The 24,704-nt window shown below is 36.9% G+C and overlaps 1 protein-coding gene across 1 annotated transcript in view; it reads left to right on the top strand.

The window, feature by feature from the left end:
- The first annotated feature begins 398 nt into the window (after positions 1-398).
- The window catches only part of LOC306659404 (uncharacterized protein), a 33,937-nt gene continuing 9,631 nt past the window's right edge, over positions 399-24,704 (top strand). Inside the window, exons 1-8 of the mRNA XM_079136899.1 lie at positions 399-531; positions 2,677-2,731; positions 4,303-4,401; positions 4,990-5,018; positions 10,346-10,416; positions 19,061-19,118; positions 20,766-20,864; positions 21,968-22,038. Of these exons, the coding sequence (XP_078993025.1) occupies positions 20,852-20,864; positions 21,968-22,038 (84 nt within the window). The 5' untranslated portion in view covers positions 399-531; positions 2,677-2,731; positions 4,303-4,401; ... (2 more) ...; positions 19,061-19,118; positions 20,766-20,851. The remainder of the gene's footprint in view (positions 532-2,676; positions 2,732-4,302; positions 4,402-4,989; positions 5,019-10,345; positions 10,417-19,060; positions 19,119-20,765; positions 20,865-21,967; positions 22,039-24,704) is intronic.

The following is a 24,704-nucleotide window of genomic DNA, read 5'->3' as shown; positions in this document are numbered from 1 at the left end:
AGTTAGAGGTAAAGACAGTAACATTTTGGATATGTCTCTATCATCTTTCATAATACTCATCCCATGAGAAAGATGTAGGTTAGGAAATTGTAGAATTAGGTTTGAGTATATATCTAATGATTCAGCAACCTGTGGTCTTACTGTTGCATCATGGAGCAATGGCCAACATTATAATTACTTTATCAAATTGGGTGCTTACTACACCCAAAGCATTTTTTTTTCTTCCTAGAATGTTGCAAAAGATAAAGAAGAATTATGTGAAGATTTTCAACAATCCAGTAAAGACGGTAAGCTATTTGAAGACTTCTTGTGCTGCTCATTGACTTGAAATAACAGACATTTTTATGTACTCTTTACTTTGTTTTCACTGTCATAGAAACAAAATCTGTCACAGGAACACAAGAAAACAAAACCTTGCTTGACCACGGTGGTACTGAATGTCAAAAGGAAGACAAAGCTGGAGTCACTCTTGCACAATCAATCAGTATAAAGCACTCTTATAAACCTTCCTTTTCAGCTACTAACTCAAAGGTGAGATGCTTTTAAAACATTTTCCCTCTATCTTGTTATATATCATCTAATATATGCAGATAATAATGACATACACCGGGGAGATAAACATCAGGCTACAAGGTCATAATAAAATACATGGATAGCAACAGGTGAAGTATATGTACAGGATTAATTTTTATAGAATTTGGTGGGAGTGAGTCATCATTAGGCATACCATTGTGGATGGAAAGAATTAGAAAACAAGTCAAAAGAACAATTGGACAATATGAAGCTGAGAAAGAGGGATGTGTAGGAAGAATTTATTTAAGAAGGGCAAGACATATCCAGATTGAATAAGATTCAAGGTGAAAGAAAGAGTGAATTTTAGGACAGTAGAAACTCTATCATTAAATATGATAGAAACTACATTCTTCTGAAAAAGAGTTGACTTTAATGAAGACCTTAAAGAAAATGTAATCCTCACTTATTTTAAATTTAAGGAGTTTGTAGTTCAGATGTGGATTGTGGAGTTGGAGTAGGAGTGGAGTCAGTGAAGATCTTTCTGTTGTGAATTTAAGTTCATGAGAATTGGAAAGAGCCAGCCAGTGAATGTTTAGGAGGAGAACATTCTACTTAGGAGAGAGAACAGTGGGTCACATCTGTCTCTCATTTTACTCAATATCCTGAAATAACCAGAAAGTGAGTGTGGTATCACCATTAGCATAATTATTTTGTGATTATAATGTATAGAAAAAATCCATGTAAATAAGTGCTTTGCACATTTTAGATGATTAATAAATCAAAGTAGTTTTGATTCTATTTTCATTAAAGATTGGAATTTTTAAATTTAACACTAACAAATTATAGACAAGATGATTAAGATGGTAATTTTTAAAAATTGGTGCACATTAATTATACAGGAATTTCACTGTGGTGTATTTGTACATGTGTATGACAAGTTTGGTCAATTTCACTCCAAAATCTGATTTCTTTCTTTCTACTTCCAATTCCTTTCTCTATACTGATGGTATTTCACAGTGAAAATATCTCCCTCTATATGTTTCCTGAAATAAAGATATTTTCTTCTGAGTCTGATTTATTTTTTTTCACATTATGCTTTCCAGTTCCATCATTTTCCTGAAAATGACAGTTTCATTTTTCTTTATAACTGTGTGTATATATTCCACATTATCTTTATCTACTTATCTTTTGATAGGAACCTAGGATGATTCCACATCTTGTCTATTATACTGTCATATAAAATATAAATAATGCACTCTCTTAAACATGATGACTTTAATTTTTCCAACAAATACTGAGGACTGGTGTATTTGGATCTGACTCTCTGTATTTGACCTGCAGTGTTCTATCCATGGCTCAATGCACTACTTCATGGTGTACCTACACACCAGTCAGGGAGCACTCACTGTATTCTGTGTTCTTCTGTGCCACCTGTTTCCTTTCTCAATTTAATGTCATTATTATTCATTAAATGGAAGTACTTTGCATGCTTTACCCCATGGGTATGAAGAGTTAGGTAAAGGAAATATATAAAAACACATTTCTCAGTACCTTGAGTTATTTTCAACTGCTTTACATTTTGAATTTGTAAACTCTTGAAGATTAAAATGAAGCAACAGCAACACTGTTCCCTTTCTGTCTAGTATTATGCAATCCAACCTGTCCTATCACACCATTTATCTCATTTGGATGTTAAAATCATTCTTTGAATAGAATGTGTTCCATATTTTATATTGAATAATAGCTGGTACAGTCATAAGAAATTATTGAAATCAGTTTGTATTAAATATCGTCTACTGGTGAGAGATGCTAAAGAGTTTCAGGGTTGCTGAGGTTAGGTCCTTGTGGGAATATGCACTTCAGTTAGTAGGTTGTCAGTGAATATGTCTCCTTGTTCTTCATCCTGGATAGACATTTTGTTTCCATATGAAAATAAGAGTCCCACAGAATCTGGTGGGCTTATATGAGATTCTGCTCTGAGATGTTTCAGTTTTCCATAGGGGCTTGACTTACTTTTATCTCATAGATTTAAAAAAAAAAAAAAAAACTTGGATTGCTTATTAAATTGCGATTCACAATTCTTTATGCCACACATTAATGATGTTACCTTTACCAGATGGTCTCTGAGACTCATCTGAAAAAACTTCATATTCTTTATTTCAGCATTTATCTGGTGATGATAATCAAGGAGAACAGAAGATAGGAAAACATGTGGAAGGTAAGAAACATATATGATAAGCATTTCTTATGCAGGACCATTATTTAAAACCTGAGTCCTAGTATATTCTAATACTTGATATCAAAGGATATAAAGGGAATAAGTTTTATAGCACTAGTTTTAACCATCAGGTTAAATAAGGGATACTGCTATAGAATGTAAATTATCAGTTCTATTTTCAAGAGATGCTCAGACCAAAGGAAATTTTGGGAATTAGAAAGAGGAGAGTAGAACAAGTGATGAAAGCAAGAAAGATAAGGAGTACAGGAGATAAATGTTGGGAAAGAAAACCAGTGTGTGGAGTGGAGGGAGGGATATTGAAGGCAAACATTGGAAAGAGGAAGAGCAAGACATTTAAGATGCAGGAAGAATTTGTAAGATTCCAGAACCAAAGCTTGTCTGAGAGGTAAATTAATTTTTCATAGTTTTCCTGTCTTTCTGTTTGAAAACCATTGAATTGATTCTGATCACACAGAGCAATGGTGTGTTGACCACAGATAAATACAAATCCATATGGTCAACCTGTGTGTATGTCATTGAACATCTCATGATATACTGGTACTGTCTAGAGTGAAATAAAGAATGGGGAAAGAGGAATAGATTGTGGAGTGATTGCCAAAGTCAAAGTTTGATAAAAAGTCCTACATAGATTTGATGACTCCTTATAGAGAGCTTCAAATGGAGGGACATCAACCAGAGTAATCTGTGGCAATATTTTAAGTAGTACATTAAGGTAGAGAAACTGGGAGACAATAGAGACTACAATCCTCCAACACTTGAATGAATCATCTATTGGGGACCATTTCCAGAATGTATATTCTGGTTGAGCAAGTCGTTGTGTCTACATTTTTAATGTATTCTAAGTTGTTTCCAATGCTTCGGCTCCCTAGACTACCTCATGAGTAGCAAGAGAATGGCTGTCCACTTAGGAAAATCTCAGTGAGGAGCCCTGGATCATAGTACAGGAAAGAGCATGTCTCTTGACAACTAGAAGGAGATATTGTGGAAGAAACACTTCAAGCACTTCATCTTGCTTTGGTGTATTTGCATTCAGTAGAGAGATGAGATTATAGTGGTCCTGATGTTACTGGAAGAATGGGTACTGTCAGCATTTCATAACTGCAGCTACATATTTCCTCTCTCCAAAGTACCAGGCACTGGGACTCTGTTTTACATCTTATTGTTATTGACCTCAAGTGCATATTATTCTAGGAACTTTGACTGTTTTATTAAAACTAGCTATTTTTCCATGTTGTATCTGGTGGTGTTTGTTCTTTAGCCTAGGGCCTTGGGCCTGCTTTGGCTGTACTCTTTTACTGAGCTCCTTCTTCATTGTTTGAGAGCTAATTTTTGGATAATATGGTAATCTCAGGAAAAATCTTGAAAAGTTCACATCAGAGGCATTACAAAGTTTAATTCAAAAACAAAATTTTTGCTTTTGGTATGATCTTCAATGTTTTTTAAACAGAAATTTCACTAGATATCTGATAAATCTGTTCCAGTTCAGTTAATGTTGTTTTCCTTGTGAGAACTACATTTCTGTGCTTACCTTCTTTTATGTTATTTTTCAGATATGGGCCCTATGTCTTCTCATATGGGTGGATCAAGAAATGATATGGTGGCTAAATCAGAGGATACCAGAATTGACAGTGTGTCCATGTCCTCCAAAGGTATGGAAAGAAAATATTTTTCTAACTGTCATTCTACAATTCCATATCTGAATTGGTAAGTGAAGACAACTTCCTGTGATAAAAAATGTAAGATTCCCAGGACCATTATTGAAACTGTGTACTTCTAAATATGCAGAACAAATAGATGTAAGGACACGCAAAGATAATATGATGAATGAAATAATTCCTATCCTGTATTTTAGAGCTATGTGCTCATATTCACACATTAGTCTTGATTTTGTCCATGCAGGGTCCTGTTTTTGTCCTTCAAGTAGTGTGCACATTTCTCACCACCCTTCTGTAGGTTTACATTGTTCCAGGTACACATTCCTTTATATTGCTTTTTTAACTTTGGAAACATAATCTGACTTTTGGAATGCTAACTGCATTTTTTATGAAACCTGTATGCCTGATGTTCCCCAGTATGTTTTGACCACCTGACTGTAGTAACAACAAAGAAGCAAACTCACAGAAACTAATTATAATCAAACCTAAGCATGTTTTTCAGCTGTGTAGTGATTCAGAAGGAACGTGTGAGTGGTTTTGTCCTATTGAAGTTCAGTGATGTATGTGCCATTTGCTTTTCAGTGTTAAAAGAGAAAATTCCTGACTTGAAGGTAATTACATGTTGATTTGTATCATGAATGATTAAGGGTAGACTGTATAAATATATAATATTTGTTTCATATCTGTCTTCCAAACCCATCCAGTCTACCACTACAAAGCAAGATACTCTTCCAAAGAAATTAGTTGGGATGAAGAATATAAGGATACTTCACTCTGGTAAATTTCATATAACTATTCTCTCAAAAGTAATATATTTAAACATGTGAACTGTTGGCACTCTTTGTCTTCCTAATTCTCATTTTCTTCTTCTAAATCTGAGGGAAAGATTTGACATAGTAAGTCCAATGTCCATGTTTGCACACATGATGAAATATAAATATGTACAAGGATAAGGAAAAATGGTTTAATGTATGTTGATTCTTCTAAGTTATTCATGAGAGAGAATCCATTTTGATAAAATGATACAATCATGGGATATACCTTACTCTAATTAGGACCCCATCCCTGTGGGTGGACTTGATGCTGGAAGTCATTTATTTTCATGTGTATTATCATGAAGATATGAGTCTACTGTATTTTCTATTCCTATCTCCCCATCCTTCCCTTCATTCCCATTAGTTGTATCTATTGAACTTCACTTCTTTCCCTCCCCACCCCCTGCTAATTTTGTGTTAGCTAACACATATCAACAACAATATTCAAACTCTGGTTTTAGATTGCCTTGTTTCACTTAGTACATTCTCCCAAACCATCCATTTACTGAAAAATGTCATGAAGTCATTCCTCCATCTGACTGATTAATATTCCATTTTTTTTATATACCACAGTTTATTTTATCTTTTTTTTCAGTTGATGGTCATGTTGGTTAGTTCCAGAGCTTAGCTATGGTGAATGGGGCTGCTATAATTGTTGAAGGGGCTGTGTCACTGTGGCATGCTAATTTTAAATCTTATGGATATACACTGAGGAGTTGGATTTCTGGGTCATATGGTAGTTCGATTTTCAGTTTTGTGCGGAATCTTATACCACTTCCCAGAATTGCTTGCAGCAATTTGCTGTCATGCTAGCAATGTGTGGGTGCATGCTTGACCCCATATCCCTGCTCACTTTAGTGGCTATTTGAATGCTTGATCATTGCATCCCAATGCAAGTGAGATGGAGTCTCTGTTCAGTTTTAATTTGGATTCCTCTGATTACTAGTGAGGTTGAATACTTTTTCTCAGATATGTTGGTCATTCTTATTTCTTCTTCTGAGAAGTGTCTGCTCAGTTTCATTGCTTATTTACAGACTGGCTGGTTTGTTTTTCTGGTGTTCAGCTTTCTGAGATATTTTATATCCTGGAAATTTGCACTTTATCTGATGTGCTGTTGGGAAAGACTTTTCCTATTCAGCAGGCTCTGCCTTCATACTCTTTGGAATGTTACTTTTACTATAGAGAAGCTTTTTAATTTAATGTCATCCCATTTACTGGTTTTTGATTTAATTTCTTGTGGATTAGGTATCTTGTTACTGTACCAAGATGTCAAGGTGTTGTGCTTGCCATTGTTTTAGTAGGGGTAGAATTTCTGGTCTAATTTCTAGGTCTTTGATTCACTTAGATTTGATTTTTGTGTAGAGTGAAAGACATGTTCACTTTCATTCTATTATGTATAAATTTTGAGTTTGCCCAGCACCATTTGTTGAAGAGACTATCTTTTCTCCAGTGTGTGTTTATGGCCCCCTTTGTCTAGTATGAGATATCTGTATTTATGTGGGTGTGTCTCTGTGTTTCTCTTCTGTCCCATTGGTCTGCTTGCCTGTTTTGGTGTCCCTATCAAGCTATTTGTGTTGCTGTAGCTCTGAAGTTGAATTGAAGCCCTGGTTTTCTGATGGCTCCTGTTTGTGTTTTCTAGCTAAGGACTGCTTGAGCTCTTCTGGGCCTCTTATTTTTCCAAATGAATTTCATGGCTGCTTTTTCTATTTCTATGATGAACATCAATTGGAGTGTTAATGTTAATTGCATTCAGTCTGTGTCCTGCTTTTCCTAATATGGCCATTTTGACAATAGTAATTCAGCCTGTCCAAGGACTCTAGAGCTCTTTCCAACTTCTCAGAGCTTCCTGAATTACTTTCTGTTGGCCTGCAGTTTTCATTGAAAATGCTCTTCCCCTCTTTTGTTACCTTTATTCCAACATTTTATTTTTTGGAAGTTCTTTTAAATGTTCTGGTTTTTCTAATTTCTCTTTCAGCTGATTCATCTTTGGCTTATAGGAATGTAAATGATTTCTGTGCATTAATATTCTATCCTGCTACTTTGCCCAATTCATTTATAAATTCTAGGAGTTGACTGATGGAGTTTACTGGGTCTTTTAAATATAGAATCATATCATGGGCAAAAAGGTATTTTGAACTCTTGTTTCCCTATTCATATTCTCTTAATTTCTTTCATTTGCCTAATTATTCTGGCTAGAAATTTATGGACAATATTGATTAGAGGTGGTAACAGTTGCCATTCCTTCCTTGTGTCTGTTCTAGAGGGAATACCTATAGTTTGGGTCCATGGAGAAAGATGTTGACCTAAGGTTTGTCCTCTCTATCTTGCAATGTTGAGGTATGTTTTAACTAACTTAAGTTTTTCCCATGCACTTAAATTGAATGTATGCCAAAATTTTTTGTGAAATGGTTATTGTGCATCTCATGAGATGATCCTGTGGTTCTTGTCTTAAGTCTATTTATGTGATGTGTTACATTTTTGATTTCTGTATGTTGAACAAACCTCACATCCCTGGAATGAAACCCACTTTATCATGGTGCACTGTCTTTCTAATGTGTTTTTGAATGTAATTCGCCAGTATTTTATGGAGAATTTTTGCATCTATATTCATCAAGGATAGTGGTCTGATGTTTTCTTTCCCTGCATGCCTTTCTGTGATTTGGCTATCAGGGTTATACAAGCTTCTTGTAATGAGATTGGAAGGGTTCCCTCCTTTCCTAGTTTTTGGAATATTTTCATGAGGTTTAATGGTAGTTCTTCATTAAATACCAATCAAATATTTTTAAATTGTAACTTTTTTCTCAGATACATCTGCCTTCTCTTTTCTGTGTTGGAGTCAATACATTCTTAGGACATCACAGAGATGGGTGATTACACATTAATTTTCCCCCCAATATTTGTAAATCTTTATTGGAGAGGTGGACAGAGGGCACCAACATAAACTTTTATATGAGTGATGCAAAAGCTTTTTGTGATCTTAGGAGTTTGACAGCAATCTAGTAAATATGGTAGCTCATCACTTAAAATAATATTCTTTCCAATATGACACCCAGTCTATTGTGTACTTGATTTGTATGTGTTGTACATATGTTCACACTTTACATTGTGTGTGTGATAATTCATGTGGTCAGGATCATATTAACAAAGTCAAATAATATATGATTTTAGATAAATTGTGAATATACAGGATAAGAAGATTCCTGTTGTGGATTCATATGTCCACAGGAAAGCCATGACAGATTTACTCTACTGTATTTCCCCTATACTGTTGGATTTGATGTTGTACATTGTAGAGAACAATGATTCAGGATCCAGAGAAGTCACTAGGAATTATGTATCCAAAGTTACTACTGCATGTCCAGACTTCTTCTTGTTTGTAACCTTTGTCCTGTTCTTTTTGTTGTCTATAATTGAGATTAAATCCCATTCCCTTTTGCATGCTAATCATGTGCTTTAACACTGAGATTTACATCTCTTACAAGTTTAGGAGTCTCATAGATACTACTTGCAGGACATTCCAAATAAAACACCTAAATGATTTTCCTCAAAATAGAAAGGTGCATAAAAGTATAACCAAAGGTAAACAGAAGTCACTTAAACAGTTCAAGGAATTCATTTCCCATCTCATCTGATATGTTCGGTTTTGTTTAGTTGGGAACAGAGACTCCTTTCCACACACCCAGGTTTGTATTTTCATTCACTAGGGAAACTTCTTTCTTCACACATAACTGATCCTGGTTATATTACTTCCATTGAAGTCAAAGTCCTGTTTGTATTGCACTTCTGCCTTCTACTTATTCATTTTTTTCCACATATGCATATACCTCTCATCTCCATCGCACCCATAACATAGAGTAATTTTGTTCTGGGTGCACATACATCTGTGAACCACTCTTTGAGATTATTCATCCCTGAACTTATTAACCTTATATAGGAAACTTTCATAGGATGTGTTCTGTTTGATTGTCTTTATTATTTCCTTAGTCTCCCCTATCCTCTGGCAATCCTCATCACCATTCAGAATATTTTAGAAAAAAACTGATTCCATTGAAATTTAAGAGCTGCCATTCTCTCTTGTAAGGACTTCCGAGCTCTCATCCATGATTTAGTTTGGCTGATAGCCTGATACTTTAACTCTCAGCCCAGTTTGACTTGTAGAAAAATCATCCACCACAAAATTTATCTCTGTTTGCACTTACATGAAAATCACAAACTACATGTGGGGTTAAAGATATAAAGAACACTGACAGGATGTGGTGAATGAATGGTCTCCTGTGTGAAGCTCAAGGGATATATGCATAAAGAATCAGCATACAATTTGCATCATTATGGTCCAGTAGAGAAACTTGAAAATTTATGAAAGCCCAGAGAAAGAATCACAGAAAGATAGTAACAGTGAAGTAGTATTCATTCAGCAGACAGAATCTGTAGAGAAGACATTTTTCAGAAGGATTCAAAAAAGTATGTCAGATATAAGGGACAGAGTCTTCATATAAAAATAAAAATATCAATTTGGAAAGTCATATTGATGAACAGGGGTTTATTAAAAGTTTCTATTCTGAGATAGAGAAGAATGAAAAGTGTTAATATCCATGGGTCTATGGTATTTTAAAAATCCATTTCTGAGGGTACATCATTTACCTTGGGTGCTGAATCTTCTACAATCCTTATGTCCTTTGAATCCAGTAAATGTCAGTGCCTTCCCAAGTGGATTGGGTAAGTTTTGGCTCAGTAAAAGTATTTCCTTCAAAGTCAATAAGTGCTAGGAAAATTGAACACTTCTGCAATCCCAGTTACAATAGTGGGAGTATTCAAGCCAGCCTAGGCACAGTACAGGGGCAGGGTCTCAAAATACTATAAAGGCCTAGAAATGAAACTCAGTTGCAGGGCTTTATCCAGGTGTGCAGAAGCCCTGCATTCAGTCCCAGGACTATACTGAGCCCCATGCAAGAGTAATATAAATTTTGACATGAATAGTCATCTAAAATTTAGGCTTATTATAAATGTGTATTTGGGAAGTTACAAATAAATTAATATTAGAGGGTTTCCTTTCAATTCTGATGGAGAACCCCCTTTTATAACTGTTCTGAGGAGCCTAAGTAAATTTGTATATTTGTCACCAGAACCTCATTCAGATGTGACACCAGAGGATGGGGCAAAAACTCTTCATGGCACTAAGAAGAAGTGGGCAAAGGTTTGTAAACTTTTCTGTTTAACTTCTTGGTTTTCTATAGTTTTCCTTGCTTTAATAATAAAATTCAATTTCTGAATAGCTTTATAATCCATAGCTCATTATTTTATACCTAAGTCAGAGAGCATTTCAAATGGGTTTGCAACTACAATTGCTTTCTGAATCCATGCTATTTTATAGATCAATGTTATCTTTGTGTTGAGACACAGTTTTCTGATGATTTCTTGTGCTTGCAGTTGATAACCTCCTTCTATCATCATTGTATTAACAACAAATATAACGGCTTAAAATCTGGATGGAATTTTGAACAAACAGTGTAGTAATGGCCAAGGAATTCATTCATGGTAAAGACTGGTCAATTCCAGTGGCTCAAAGGATGAATTTCATATTACCAGTCACTAATGTCAAGGTCACAGATGTCATTGTGCCTTGATTCAGTGTCTAGGTTAAGGGAGAGCAGAGGCTCCTTACACATACCCAACTGCTTTTGGAAAATCAGCTTCCAGGCTGAAACACTTGCTCTGAGGGCACTAACAATAACTCGCCCTTTCATATTCTTCCCAGGTAGGAAAGAAATATAATTGTGTAAATTTTATTTATCACATCTCTTCAGGATAAGTAAGACTATGAATCTATGGATGGAGGTATTGGTGAATTTTAATATTTTGAATGTGCGTTAAGGCATTCTTTTGTCTAGTGGTCTTTATACTTATTCTCAGGATTGTGCATGCATTAGCATAGCCTTTTCTTCCACTTTTATATTTGGATCCTTTCATATGACTGCTTTCTCTGTTGGATGTCTCAGAAGCAGGGGTTATATGTCAGTGAAAAAATGTCAAATGGGCGTGACCAAATTTCCGAGGTTACTCACCAGCACATCTTTATGTATAATCACCACCAGTACTTGCTGCTACTTAGAAGTAAACCATTCTTCAACTTCCAAGTAAACATTTATTTCAAAGGACCACCATGCCTCCACTAATGGATTTCAGTGGAGTAGGGATTGGGTGATAACTCTGGGATTCTGCCACTGAGCACCCCAGAGGGCAGCTTTCCCTCAGAACCTCAGTCACTTTTTCCCTGGCTGTGTGGCAGCCCATTTTCACAACTGATGCTTTGGTTATTTTAAAAGGCAATATCCCTGACCTTCATTTTGTCACTGGCTCTCTGTAGTTGTCCCCTAGGTTTCTATTCATGGCTCTATTAACTACTTCATGGTGCAGCTGCACACCAATCAGGAGCACTCACTATGTCCTGTGTTCTTCTGTGCCACCTGTGTCCTTCTGCAATGCCACTTCATTACTTTTTATTCAATGGAACTACTTGCATGCTGTTCATCATGGGTATGAACAACCATGTAATGGGAATATATACAAACATATTTTGCAGTGCTTTGACTTTTGTTCATCTGATTCACAGAAGAAGTTTTGGTCTTCTAAGCCCTAGAGGATCAAAATAAACCAACAGAAACACTGTTCCCTTTCTGTCTAACACAATGTATTGCAACTTGTCATTTCACACCAGGTATCTCACTCGGATTCCAAAGTCATTCTTTGATTCAATTGTCTTCAATATATAATAATGCATAACAGCTATTGCTGTCATAAGAAATTGTCAAAATCAGTTTGAAATAAATATCCTCTATTGGTAAGAAATGCTAAAGAGCATCAGGGTTTTTGAAGTGAGGTTCGTGTGGAAATATGAACATCAGTTAGTAGGTTGTCAGTGAATATGTGTCCTTGTGCTTCATCCTGCATTGAAACTCTGTTTCCATATGATTATAAGAGTTTCCCAGAATCTGGTGCCCATGGATGTGGTTATGTTCTAACATGTTTCAGTTTCCCATAGGGCTTTGCTTACTTTTATCTCACAGATATCAAAAGAAATATATTTGTATTTCTCTTTAAATTGTGATTAAGATATATTTCTGTCTCTGTAAGTCTTCTGAAAAGGATTCATGTTCTTCATTTCAGCGATCCTCTGGTAATGCTAACCAAGGAGGAGAGCAGAGGATAAAGGAACATGTTGAAGGTCAGTAATATATATGATAAGCACTTATTCTGCATGACCACTACTAAATCCTGTGTCCTAGTATATTCTATTTGTTGATGTAATAGGCATATGACAACGTCTTGAGTTGAAATGATCTAGAGGGAATAAATTTTAGAGCAGTAGTTTAACCATCATGTTAAATGATGGTATTGGCATACAAAGGAACTTATCAGTTATTCTTGGAGAGATGCTCAGAAGAAATTTGGAGAATAAGGAAGAGGATAGTAGAACAAGTGATGAAAGCAAGGAAAACACAGAGTACAAAAAGTTAATGTTTGGGAAGAAAGTCAGTGCATACAGTAGAGGGAGGGACATTGAAGGCAAATATTTGGAAAAGGAAGAGTAAGACATTTAAGCTGTAAGAAAAGATTGAAATTAAAAGTTTCAAGGACCAAATTTTTTTCCTGTAGAAGAATTTTTTATACTTTTTCTATCTTTGCCAGGGTTGGAAAATCATTGAATTGATTCTGATCACACAGAGAAATGGTGTGTTGACCATAATTCAATACACACACATATGGTCAACCTGTGTGTATCATATTGAACTTATGAGATATGGCAATGTCTAAGTCTGTAAATAGCAGGGGGTAAGAGAAAAAGATTGTGGAGGGATTCTCAATGTCAGAGATTGATGAAAAAGTCTTTTGGAAAGAGGTTAACTCATTACAGTGCTTCACATGGAGGGACATGAACCAGAGTTATTTGCAGTGATATTTTAAGTAGTACATTAAGGTAGAGAAACTGGAAGACAATCAAAAGAGACTACAACACACCAACATGTGAGTGAGCCCTCTATTGGGGACTGTCTCCAGACAGCACATTATGATTCAGCAAGTCTTTGTTTCTACATTTCTAATGTATTCCCAGGTCATTCCCATGCTCTTATTCCCCAGAGTACATTATGCTCAGCCAGACAATGAATTTCCCTTTAGAGAAATCTTTGGGAGGAGCCAATGGATCATATTTCAGGACAGAGGTTGATCATTGGGAAGCATTAGTCTTGTATTCAAGCTGAGCACATTTCTTGGCAAATGGAAGTAGTTATTGAGGAAGAAACAGAAAGCATTTGATCTTGCTTTGGTGTATTTGCATTCAGTAGAGAATTGAGTGTATAGTGGTCCTTATTTTACTGGAGGAACAGTGACTGGTAGCATTTGATAACTGAAGCTACATGTTTCACCTCCCAGAAATACCAGGCATTTGGTCTCTGTGTTACATCTCTTTATTTATTGACATGAAATGCATATTATTCTAGGAACATTTACTGTTTTATTCAAGATAGCTATTTTTGAATTTTTGCTCTGGGGCTGTTTTTTATTTAGCCTAAAGTCTTGGGTTTGCACTAGGTGTGTGCTTTAACTGAGCTCCATTCTCCTGGTTTGAGAGGTAATTCTTACATAAGACAGTCATCTCAGGAAAATCTTTAGAAACTCACATATGTCAAACTGGGCTCCTTTTTAAACAGAAGGCATTTGGAAACTTTACCCTTGAACACCAAAATAGTCATTTTGGTAAACACCTCAAAGTTCTTGAAACCTAAGTGTTCAGTATATCTGACGAATCTGTTCCAGTTCAGTTCATTTTCTTTTCCCTTGTGAGTACTTCATCTCACTATTTATCTTCTGATACATTGATTGCTAGATGTGGATCTTATGTCTTCTCCTTTGACTGAATCAAGAAATGACAACATGGCTAAACCACAGGATAGAGGAATTGGTAGTATGCCTATATCCCCCAAAGATATGGACTGAGAAAAACATTTTTCTGAACTGTCATTCTACAATTTCATATCTGATCTGATGAGTGCACATAAGTTCTTTTAATGAGAAAAGAATTGTACAATTCCTGGGACCATGATTGAAGCAGTTTACATCTGAACTTGCAGTGCAAATAGAAGAAGGAACACAGAAATATATGATGGGGGACATTATTCTTAGACCATATTTTAGAGACATGTTTTCTTATATTCTGACATCAGCTTTGTTTTTGTCCACTCAGGGTCCTACTTTTGTCCTTCAATTCATGGTCTCATTTCTCTCCCTCAGTGTAGATTTACATTGGTAGAAAAGCTTGAAATCTTACAGAAGTCCAATGATAGAATCACAGAAAGACAGGCACATGGAAAGTCTTCATTAAGAAGAGAGAGTCTTCAGAGAAGATATTTTTCATAAGGGAGAAAAAAGCATGTCATATATAAAGAACAGGGTCTTCATTCATAAAGTTGTAAAAATATCATTTTTAAAGTCATATTGATGAACAGGGGTTGTTTCAAATTTTCTGTTCTTAGAGAAGAGTGAAAAGTATGAATTTTCATGTGTTTGTTGTATTTTTAATATGCATTTCTGAGGGTTTTTCATTTACCTTGTGTGCTGAATCTTCTACAGTCCTTATGTGCCTTGAATCCAGTGATGGTCATTGCATTCCCAAGTAGTTTGGGGAAGCTCTGGCTTAGTATAAGTATTTCCTCCAAAGCCCAACAATTATAGGAACATTGAACACTTTTGCAATGCCAGTTGCAACATGAGGGGAATCAAGCCAGTCTAGGCACAGTACACAGACAGGGTCTCAAATTCTATAAAAGGCCTAGGAATGAAATTCAGTTGCACCACTTTAGCCAGGTGTGCACAAGCTCTGCATTCAATCACAGGTCAATACCCAGGCCCTGCAACAGCAATATAAATTTTGATATGAACATTCATCAAAAAATTAGGCTTATAGTGATTATGTATTTGGGAATGTATAAACAAATTATTAGAGGGTTGCTTTTCTATTCTGATAGAGTACCACCTTTTATAACTGTTCTGAGGAGCCTAAGTAAATTTTTCTATTTGTCCCCACAATCTCATTCAGATGTAACACCAGAGGATGGGGCAACTAACCTTCATGATACTAAGAAGAAGCGGCCAAAGGTTTGTAAACTTGTGTGTTTAACTTCCTGCTTTCCTATAGTTTTCCTTACATTAATAATGAAATTCGCTTTCTGAAGAGTCTTCCAATCCATAGATCATCATTACACACCTATGTCAGAAATCATTTAACTGGGTTTACAACTACAATTGCTTTCTGAATCCATGGTATTTGATAGAAAAATGTTGTCTTTGTGTTGAGGCATAGTTTTCTGATGATTTCTTGTGCTTACAGTTGATAACCTTCTTCTATTATCATTGTGTTAACAACACATACAAGAGCTTAACATCTGGATGGAATTTTGAGGATATAGTGTAGTAATGGCCAAGGAATGCATTTATGGTAAAGGGTGGTCAATCCTGTGGCTCAATGGGTGAGTTTCATATTATTAGTCACTAATGTCAAGGTTGCAGATGTCATGGTGCCTTGACTTCAGTGTCTATGTCAAAGTAGGGTAGGAACTCCTTACACATACCCACATGTCCTTAGGAAAATCAGCTTCGAGGATGAGACACTTGCTCTGATGAATCTAACAATAACTCCCCCATTCATTTCCTTCCCAGGCAGAAAGTAATATAATTGTGTAAATGTTATTTTTCACAACCTTCAGGAGATGTAAGAGTATGAATCTATGGATGGAGATATTGGTAAATTTTGATATTTTGGACGTGTACTAAGGTCGTGTTTTGTTTGTGGTCTTTATACTTATTCTCAGGATTGTGCATGTATTGGGATAGCTTTTTCTTTCACTGTTATATTTGGGTCCTTTCAGACAGCTGCTTTCTCTGTGAGATGTCCTGGGAGCAGGGATTATATGCCAGTGGAAAAAAAGTCAAATGGGCATGACAAAAGATCCAGGGTTACTCACCAGCCATCATTATGTATAGATAATCACCACCAACACATGCCACTACTTAGAAGTAAAGCATTCTGCAACCTCCAAGTAAATGTTCATTTCAAAGAATCAACCATGCCTCCACACACTGAAAAGAGAAATGACAAATAAGTGAGCAAGTGACTTCAAAATATGGTATGAGTTTAGTTTAATTCCAAGACAGAGGGACCAAAAGTAACAAAGAGAATATTGGGGGGAGAGAAGACACACAGAGGAATAATAGTGGAGAAGAAGAATCAAACGGAGACCCAGGGAAGTCCAAAGAGAAAGCAAAAAGAAGAAAGGAAACCAATCAATCATAGTAATTCAGAACAGAAGAAGACAAATAATGTGCCCACACAGAGATCTTACCTGTCCAGAATCCAGGAGCAACACCAATCATAATTTCAGATGACCAACAAGGAGATCTTATCTGTCAAGAATCCAGGAGCAACATCAATGATAATTTCTGATGTCCACTGGCTGATGTATTTCAAATAGATACCCATCTGTCTAGGAATCCTGCATAATAATCTAAAAGCTTTGGGGACTTTAGTGAGAGAACTGTGGTACCTCCTGTTCCTATGTCACTCATGACCAAATAGTGCGACCCTGACATTACAGAGTGGAGTCTCATTCCCTCTGCTCATATGTCCATGGTGTGCTGAGTGAATGCAGAAACTTGCAGAGGAATATTCATGCTCACTACTTTTCTTATACCCATGAATATAATTGAGGAAATGAATGGAGTTTTCTCACAAACTATGCCACACTGGGAGCCTGGGGACTGAGTCGTACTACAATCTCTACACATAGAGGCTTTGAGCAAGTGAGTTAGGAGCATGCAGTGCTCCAATTCACTATGGATTATCCTCCCACTGTGTCTGAACATACATGGGTGTCTGGTCCTGCAAGATGTGTGCTTGGTAGGAGTACTGTAAGCTTGCAGCATTTTACCAGACCCCATCCCATCAGGCCTGTGTCTTTCTCCCTCTTTTAAGTACACACAGTTTTTCTCTGTTTTACTTACCTCCACACAGCAGATTGAAATATGTTTTTCCCCCTCTGGCCTTCATTTAATTGATGTCCCACATTCAGACTCCAGGTCCTTCTGTCCTGAGCTTCTGGCACTTTCCTGTCATTCTCACTGCTGGGACTGGACTATGAGGCTGCTCAACCTCTTTTCCATTGAAGATAGATGGTCACTCAATATTGTAGATATGAGGCATGCAAGGGTTTCTGGTATCTCACAGAGTCAATCCTAGGAGGAAAGCCTGTTTCAGCTGGTTTCCCCTCAGGCAACTCTCAGAATTGCCAAGGATATCTGTGGCATAGCTTCAGTGGTGAATGTGAATTAATTTTGCCAGCTCCCTGTGATGATGAAGGTTCTGACTTCACACATGTGTTGATATGCTTACCTGTGTCTTGCTTTGTTTTCCATCATTTCTCTTGGATCAATATTGGCTTTCTGTCACCAATCTTCATATACCCTGAGAAAATTAAGTGCATGACCCTTTTCTCCTAAATTTGGCTGCTGTCCCTTTTTTCAGCAGTCCAGAGCTCTGAGGATATTTGTGTCCTCATTACTCTTAGACTCAGCTTCATTTCTTTTCTGGATGCATCATGACTCAGTGAATTCTGGTCACAATTGGACTTTGGAGATTAAAAAACAGGGTCATGGTTCCTGTAATCCCAGGATGGAACACATGAAAAAATCTATTCTAGTGAAGATGTCTCCTGACCCTGCTCCATGAGAAACTGCTCAGAAGAATATGCAGATCACATTCTTGTCATCCTAGCAGAATCCAAGTCTCTTCTTGCTGCCACTGATGGACTTCAGTGGAATAGGGATTGGTTGAGAATTTTGGGATTCTCCCACTGAGCACCCCAAAGGACAGCTTTTCCTAAGCAATTCAGACAGTTTTCCCTGGCAGGACATCAGACCATTTCTGCAACTGATGCTTTGGTTATTCTAAAAGGCATTATCCTTGACCTTCATTTTTTCACTGGCTCTCTGCAGTTGCCCCCTAGGGTTCTATCTATGGCTGTATTCACTACTTCATGGTGCAGCAGCACATCACTCAGGAGCACTCACTATGTTCTGTGTTCCACTGTGTCATGTGTTTCCTTCTTCATTCCACTTCATTATTTTTTATTCAGTGGAACTACTTGCATGCTGTTCTCCATGGGTATGAACAGTCATGTAATGGCAATATTTATGAACATGTTTTATAGTACTTTGAATTTTGTTCATCTGATTCTCAGAAGATGTTTTGACCTTCTAAGCCCTGGAGGATCAAAGTAAATCAACAGCTACATGTTCCCTTTCTAACATAATGTCTTGCAACTTGTTGTTTTTCACCAGGTATCTTAGTTGGATCTCAAAGTCATTCTTTGATTTGATTGTCTTCAATATATAATAATGCCTAATAGTTGTTGCTGCCATAAGAAATTATTGAAATCAGTTTCAATTAAATATCTTGTATTGGCTAGACATGCTAAAGAGCATCAATGTTGTTGAAGTGAAGTTCTTGTGGAAATATGAGCATCAGTTATTAGGTTGTCAGTGAATATGTCTCCTTGTGTTTCATCCTGGATTGAAACTCTCAGTTTCCATATGATAACAAGAGTTCCCAAGAATCTGGTGAGCATGGATGAGATTATGTTCTAAGATGTTTGTTTCCATAGGGGCTTTGCTTACTTGTATCTCACAGATTTCAAAAGAAATACGTTTGTATGTCTCTTTAAATTGTGAATGAGAAATATTTCTGTCTCTGTGAGTCTTCTGAAAACACTTCATGTTCTTTATTTCAGCGATCCTCTGGTAATGCTAAACAAGGAGGAGAGCAGAGGATAAAGGAACATGTCAAAGGTAAGTAATATATATGATAAGCATTTATTATGTGGGACCACTACTGAAACTCGTGTCCTAGTATATTCTTATTTATAATGCAATGGGTGTATGACAATGTTTTGAGTTGAAACACTCTAGAGGGAATAAATTTTAGAGTAGTAGTTTGATCCATCGTGTTAAATGAGGGTTATGTGTATACAATGTAACTTATCAGTTGTTCTCCAAGAGATACTCAGAAGAAAAGAATTTTGGAGAATAAGAAAGAGGAGAGTAGAACAAGTTATGAAAGGCAGGAAGACACAAAGTACAAGAAATTAATGTTGGGGAAGAAAGTCAGTTTGTACAGTGGAGGGAGGGACAATGAAGAAAAATTTTAGAAAGGAGAAGGGCAAGACATTTAACTTGTGAGAAAACATTGAATTTAAAGCTTCAAGGATCAAAATTTTTTGATGTAGAATAACATTTTTATACTTTTTCTGTCTTTGTCATGGTTGGAAAATCATGGAATTGACTCTGATCACACAAAGAAATGGTGTGTTGACCATAATTTAATACACACCCTATGATCAACCTGTGTATATTGCATTGAACTTATGAGATATGGCACTGTGTGGGTCTGTAAATAGCAGAGGGTAAGAGAAAAAGATTGTATGTGGAGGAATTCTCAAAGACAGAGTTTGATGAAAAAGTCTTTTGGAAAGTTGTTAACTCATTTTAGAGCTTCGCATGGAGGGACATGAACCAGTGATATTTTAAGTAGTATAGTAAGGTAGAAGAAGTAGAAGACAATCAATAGAAATTACAGCCTGCCAACATATGATTGAGTTATCTGTTTGGGACTGTGTCCAGGAAGAACATTCTGGTTCAGCAATTTGTTTGTTTCTATATTTCTAATGTATTCTCAGGTGATTCCATTGTTCCTGTTCCCTAGAATACATTAGGAGTAGCTAGACAATGGACTTCCCTTTAAAGAAGTCTCAGTGAGGAGCTACTGGATCATATCAGGACACATTTTGATCAATGGGAAGCATTGGTCTTGCATTCAAGCTGTGCGTGTCTCCTGACATATGGAAGAGTGTATTGTGGAAGAAATAGAAAGCATTTCATCTTACTTCTGTGTATTTGCATTTAGTAGAGAATTGAGTTTATAGTGGGTTGATTTTACTGGAGGAATGTGGACTGATAGCATTTCATGACTGCAGCTACATGTTTCTCCTCCCCAGACATACCAGGCATTATGTCTTTGTGTTACATCACATTAGTTATATTATTCTAGGAACATTGTCTGTTTTATTAAAAAGATAGCTACTTTTGCATTTTTGATCTGGTGTGTTTGTTATTTAGCCTAGGCTCTTGGGTTTGCACTATGTGTATACATTTACTGAGCTCCATTCTCCTTGTTTTGAGAGCTAATTTTTATATAAGACTGTCATCTCAGTAAAGGTTTTTAGAAATTCACATATGTCAAACTGGGCTCCCTTTTAAATAGAAGGCACTGCAAATTTTACTCTTGAACACCAAAATAGTCATTTTGGTAAACACTTCAATGTTCTTAAACCTGAAATGTTCAATGATATCTGATAAATCTGTTCCAATTCAGTTCATTTCCTTTTTCCTTGTGAGTACCACATCTCACTATTTATATCCTCATACACTGTTTCATAGATATGGGTCTTATGTCTTCTCCATTGGCTGAATCAAGAAATGACAACATGGCTAAATGAGAGGATACAGAAATCGACAGTATACCTATGTCCCACAAAGGTATGGGCAGAGGAAAATATTTTTCTGAACTGTCATTCTACAATTGCATATCTGATCTGATGGTGCACACAAGTTTTTTAATGAGAGAAGAATTGTATGATTCCTGGAATCATGATTTGAAACAGTTTACATCTGAACGTGCAGTGCAAAAAGAAGAAGGGAAACACAAATATAACATGATGGATGACATGATTTTCATACCAAACTTTAGAGCTATGTGCTCTTACATTCTGCATCACCTCTGTTTGTCCATGCAGGGTCCTGATTTTTTCCTTCAATTCATGGACAAATTTCTCTCCCTCAGTGTAGATTTACATTGGTAGAAAAGCTTGAAAACTTATAGAAGCCAAGGAAAGAATCACAGAATGACAGGCACAGGGCAAGAGTCTCCATTCAGTAGAGAAAGTCGTTAGACAAGACATTTTTCTGAAGGGATAAAAAAGCATGTCAGATATAAGGGACACAGTTTTCACTTATAAAGTTGTAAAAATATCAATTTTAAAGTCCTATTGAAGAACAGGGATTGATTCAAATTTTCTATTATGAGATAGGAGTGAAAAGTCTGAATTGTTATGTGTCTATGGTATTTTAAAAATTCATTTCTGAGGGTTTTTCATTTACCTGGGGGCTGAATCTTCTGCAAAACTTATGTCCTTTGAATCCAGTGATGGCCATTGTCTTCCCAAGTGGTTTGGGGAAGTTCTGGCTCAGTAGAAGTATTTCCGCCAAAGTCAATAAATGCTAGGAGCATTGAACACTTCTGTAATCCCAGTTACAACTGTGGGGGGATTTAAGCCAGCCTAGGCTTAGTACAGAAGCAGGGTCTCAAAATACTATAAAAGGCCTAGGAGTGAAACTCAGTTGCAGGACTTTATCCAGGTGTGTACAAGCCCTGCATTCAATCCCAGGTCAATACCCAGCCATATGCAAGAGCAATATAAATTTTGACATGAATAATCATCTAAAATTTAGGCTTATTGTGAATGTGTATTTGGAAATGTACAAACAAGTTATTATTAGAGGTTTTTTGTTCTATTCTGTTAGAGTACCCTCTTTCATAATCATTCTGAGAAGCCTAAGTAAATGTGTATATTTGTCACCAGAACCTCAATTAGATATGACACCAGAGGATGGGGCAAAAACTCTTCATGGCACTAAGATGAAGTGGGCAAAGGTTTGTAAGCTTGTCTTTTTAAGTTCCTGGTTTCCTACAATTTTCCTTGCTTTAATAATGAAATTCAATTTCTGAATAGCTTTGTAATCCAAAAATCATCATTTCATACCTAAGTCAGAGAGCATTTCAACTATAATAACTACAATTGCTTTCAGAGTTCATGGTATTTTATAGAACAATGTTGTCTTTGTGTTGAGGCACAGTTTTTTGATGATTTCTTGTGCTTGCTGTGGATAAACTCCTTCTATCATCATTGTGTTGACAACAAATATAAGAGCACAAAATCTGGATGGAATTTTGAACAAATAGTGTAGTAATAGCCATTGAATGCATTCATGGAATGGCTGGTCAATCCCAGTGGCTCAAAGGGTGAGTTTTATATTACTAGACACTAATGCCAAATTCTCAGATGTCATTGTGCCTTGACTTCAGTGTCTAGGTCAAGGTAGGGCAGAGGCTCTTTAAGGAAACCAAACTTCCCTTAGGAAAACCACCTTCTAAGATGGGACATTTGCTCTGATGGCACTAACAATTACTTTCCAGTTTATTTGCATCTCAGGTAAGATATAAATATAATTCTATAAACATTATTTATTAGACTTTTTCAGGAGGTATAAAATATGAATCTATTAATGCTGTTTATGGGGAATTTTGATAATTTGCCAGTGTGTTGTGGCCCTATTTGGTCATGTGGATTGTATCACTGTGGTGAGGATTATGCATGAATTCAGATAAATTTGTCTTCCACTCTTACATGTTCCCCTTTTAGAAAGATGCTTCTCTGAGGAATATGACAGAACAGGGTATATATGACAATGTGAAATCCTCAGTTGAACATGATCAAAGTGATGCTTTTACCCGACAACATGTGTTAGAGGAGAGAATAAACACCAGCAACAGCAACAACTTAGAAGCAAACCATGCTCAACTTACATGTAAATTTCTATTTAAAAGGAGAACCATTCCTCTACTTACTGAATGGAAGAAGTAAAGTATCAGAAAGGAGTGATGAAAATGAGGGAGGGGTTTAGTTAAATTAACAAGATAGAGGAAAAAATGAAAGAAGGAAAACTTGGGTGGGAGAGAATAGAGACTGAGAAAGAGACTCAGGATAGCAGGTCTGGATCCTTCTCCCTCTTAAGAGTGTAAGCTCAGGGGCATGGTTAGTGGCCAAATACAATCAGACAGAAAGTGCCTGAAGCAAGCTTTATTGGAATTTGGCTCTCAGTGGAAATTCCCAACCTTACCCCGCATGCCCCCACCCCCCAGCCCCGTCTAGGTCAGGTAGGGAGCCTAAGAAAATTACGCGTGTCCCGGCTGCCCAGAGTCTCTATAGGCTACAATGGGTGTCCCACTGAGTGACGGGTAGATGTTAAGGATCAGTGGAATTTTCCAGCTCACTTGATCAGTCACCATTTGGTGCACAGCCCTCTGTCTCAATTGTTCCCCTTTGCCTCCTACAGCCTCCCAAATTCTGATCTAACGAAGAGTAAACATAGTTTTTCTCTATGCTACTAAACTTAAACCCCAGTTTGAAATGAGTGATTGCCCCACTGCCCTCCATTCAGTAGACTGGCCAACAGACACACTCTACCTCCTGCTGTCCTGAGGTTTTGGTACATCCCTGTCTTTCCCACTGCTGGGACCAGACTATCAGTATGGTCGACCTCCATTCCCTTGAAGACAGATGGCCTCTGAACTTTGTAGATATAAGACATGCAAAGCTTCCTGATTTTTCACAAAAGCAGTCCTTAGGTGGAGAGCCTGTCTGAACTAGTTTCCCCTCAGAGACATCTCAGAATTGCCAGGGACACCTATAGCATAGTTTTAGTGGTGAGAGTGTGGGTAATTCCTCCAGCTGCCTAGGAGAATGGTGGTTAGTACATGCTTGTGTTGATCTACTCACCTGTGTGCATCAGGATTCCAAGGGACCAACATTAGTGGTCTGTCACCAATATTTAAATACTACATGGAAATGAAGTCCTTAGATTTTGCCCACATGGGAATTCTCCAACCTTTCCTTCAGCTGCCCAGAGCTCTGAGAAGATTTGGATTCTTTTGTGGATACATCATGACTCAGTGAATTCTTGTCACAGCTGAGATATGACAATTGTGGTTTCTGAAATCCCAGGAAGGAATCCATAAGAAAAGGAGTTCTAGTGAAGTCCTAGTGAAGGTGTCTCCTGGCCCTGCACCATGAAAAACTGCATGTAAGAATGTCAGTGCTCCATCCTTTTTGACTTCTGAGGCAGAATGCAAGTCTCTCCTTGCTGCAACAGATGAACTTTAGTGGAGTAGGATTTGGTTGAGACTTCTGGGATTCTTCCACAAGGTGTGCCTGATGGTACCTTTCTCTCTTCAAATCAGTCAGTTTTGCCCTGAAACTGCTACAGGTCATTTTGAAAATGAATGCTTTTCTTATTGTAAAAGACAATATCCCTGACTTTCTTCTTGTCACTGGCTCTCTGTATTTGAACTGCAGTGCTCTATCCGTGGCTCAATTCACTATGTCATGGTGTATCTACACACCAGTCAGAGAGCACTCACTATATTCTGTGTTCTTCTGTGCTACCTATTTACATTCTCAAATTAATTTCATTATTATTTATTAAATGGAAGTACTTGCATACTCTAATCCATGGGTATGAAGAGCTAAGTAAAGGAAA

The sequence above is a fragment of the Sciurus vulgaris genome (genome assembly GCF_902686455.1).
Source record: "Sciurus vulgaris genome assembly, chromosome: 4".
Classification (NCBI taxonomy): domain Eukaryota; kingdom Metazoa; phylum Chordata; class Mammalia; order Rodentia; family Sciuridae; genus Sciurus; species Sciurus vulgaris.
The sequence above is the reverse complement of the archived record's forward strand: the minus strand, read 5'-3'. Positions and strand labels throughout refer to the sequence as shown.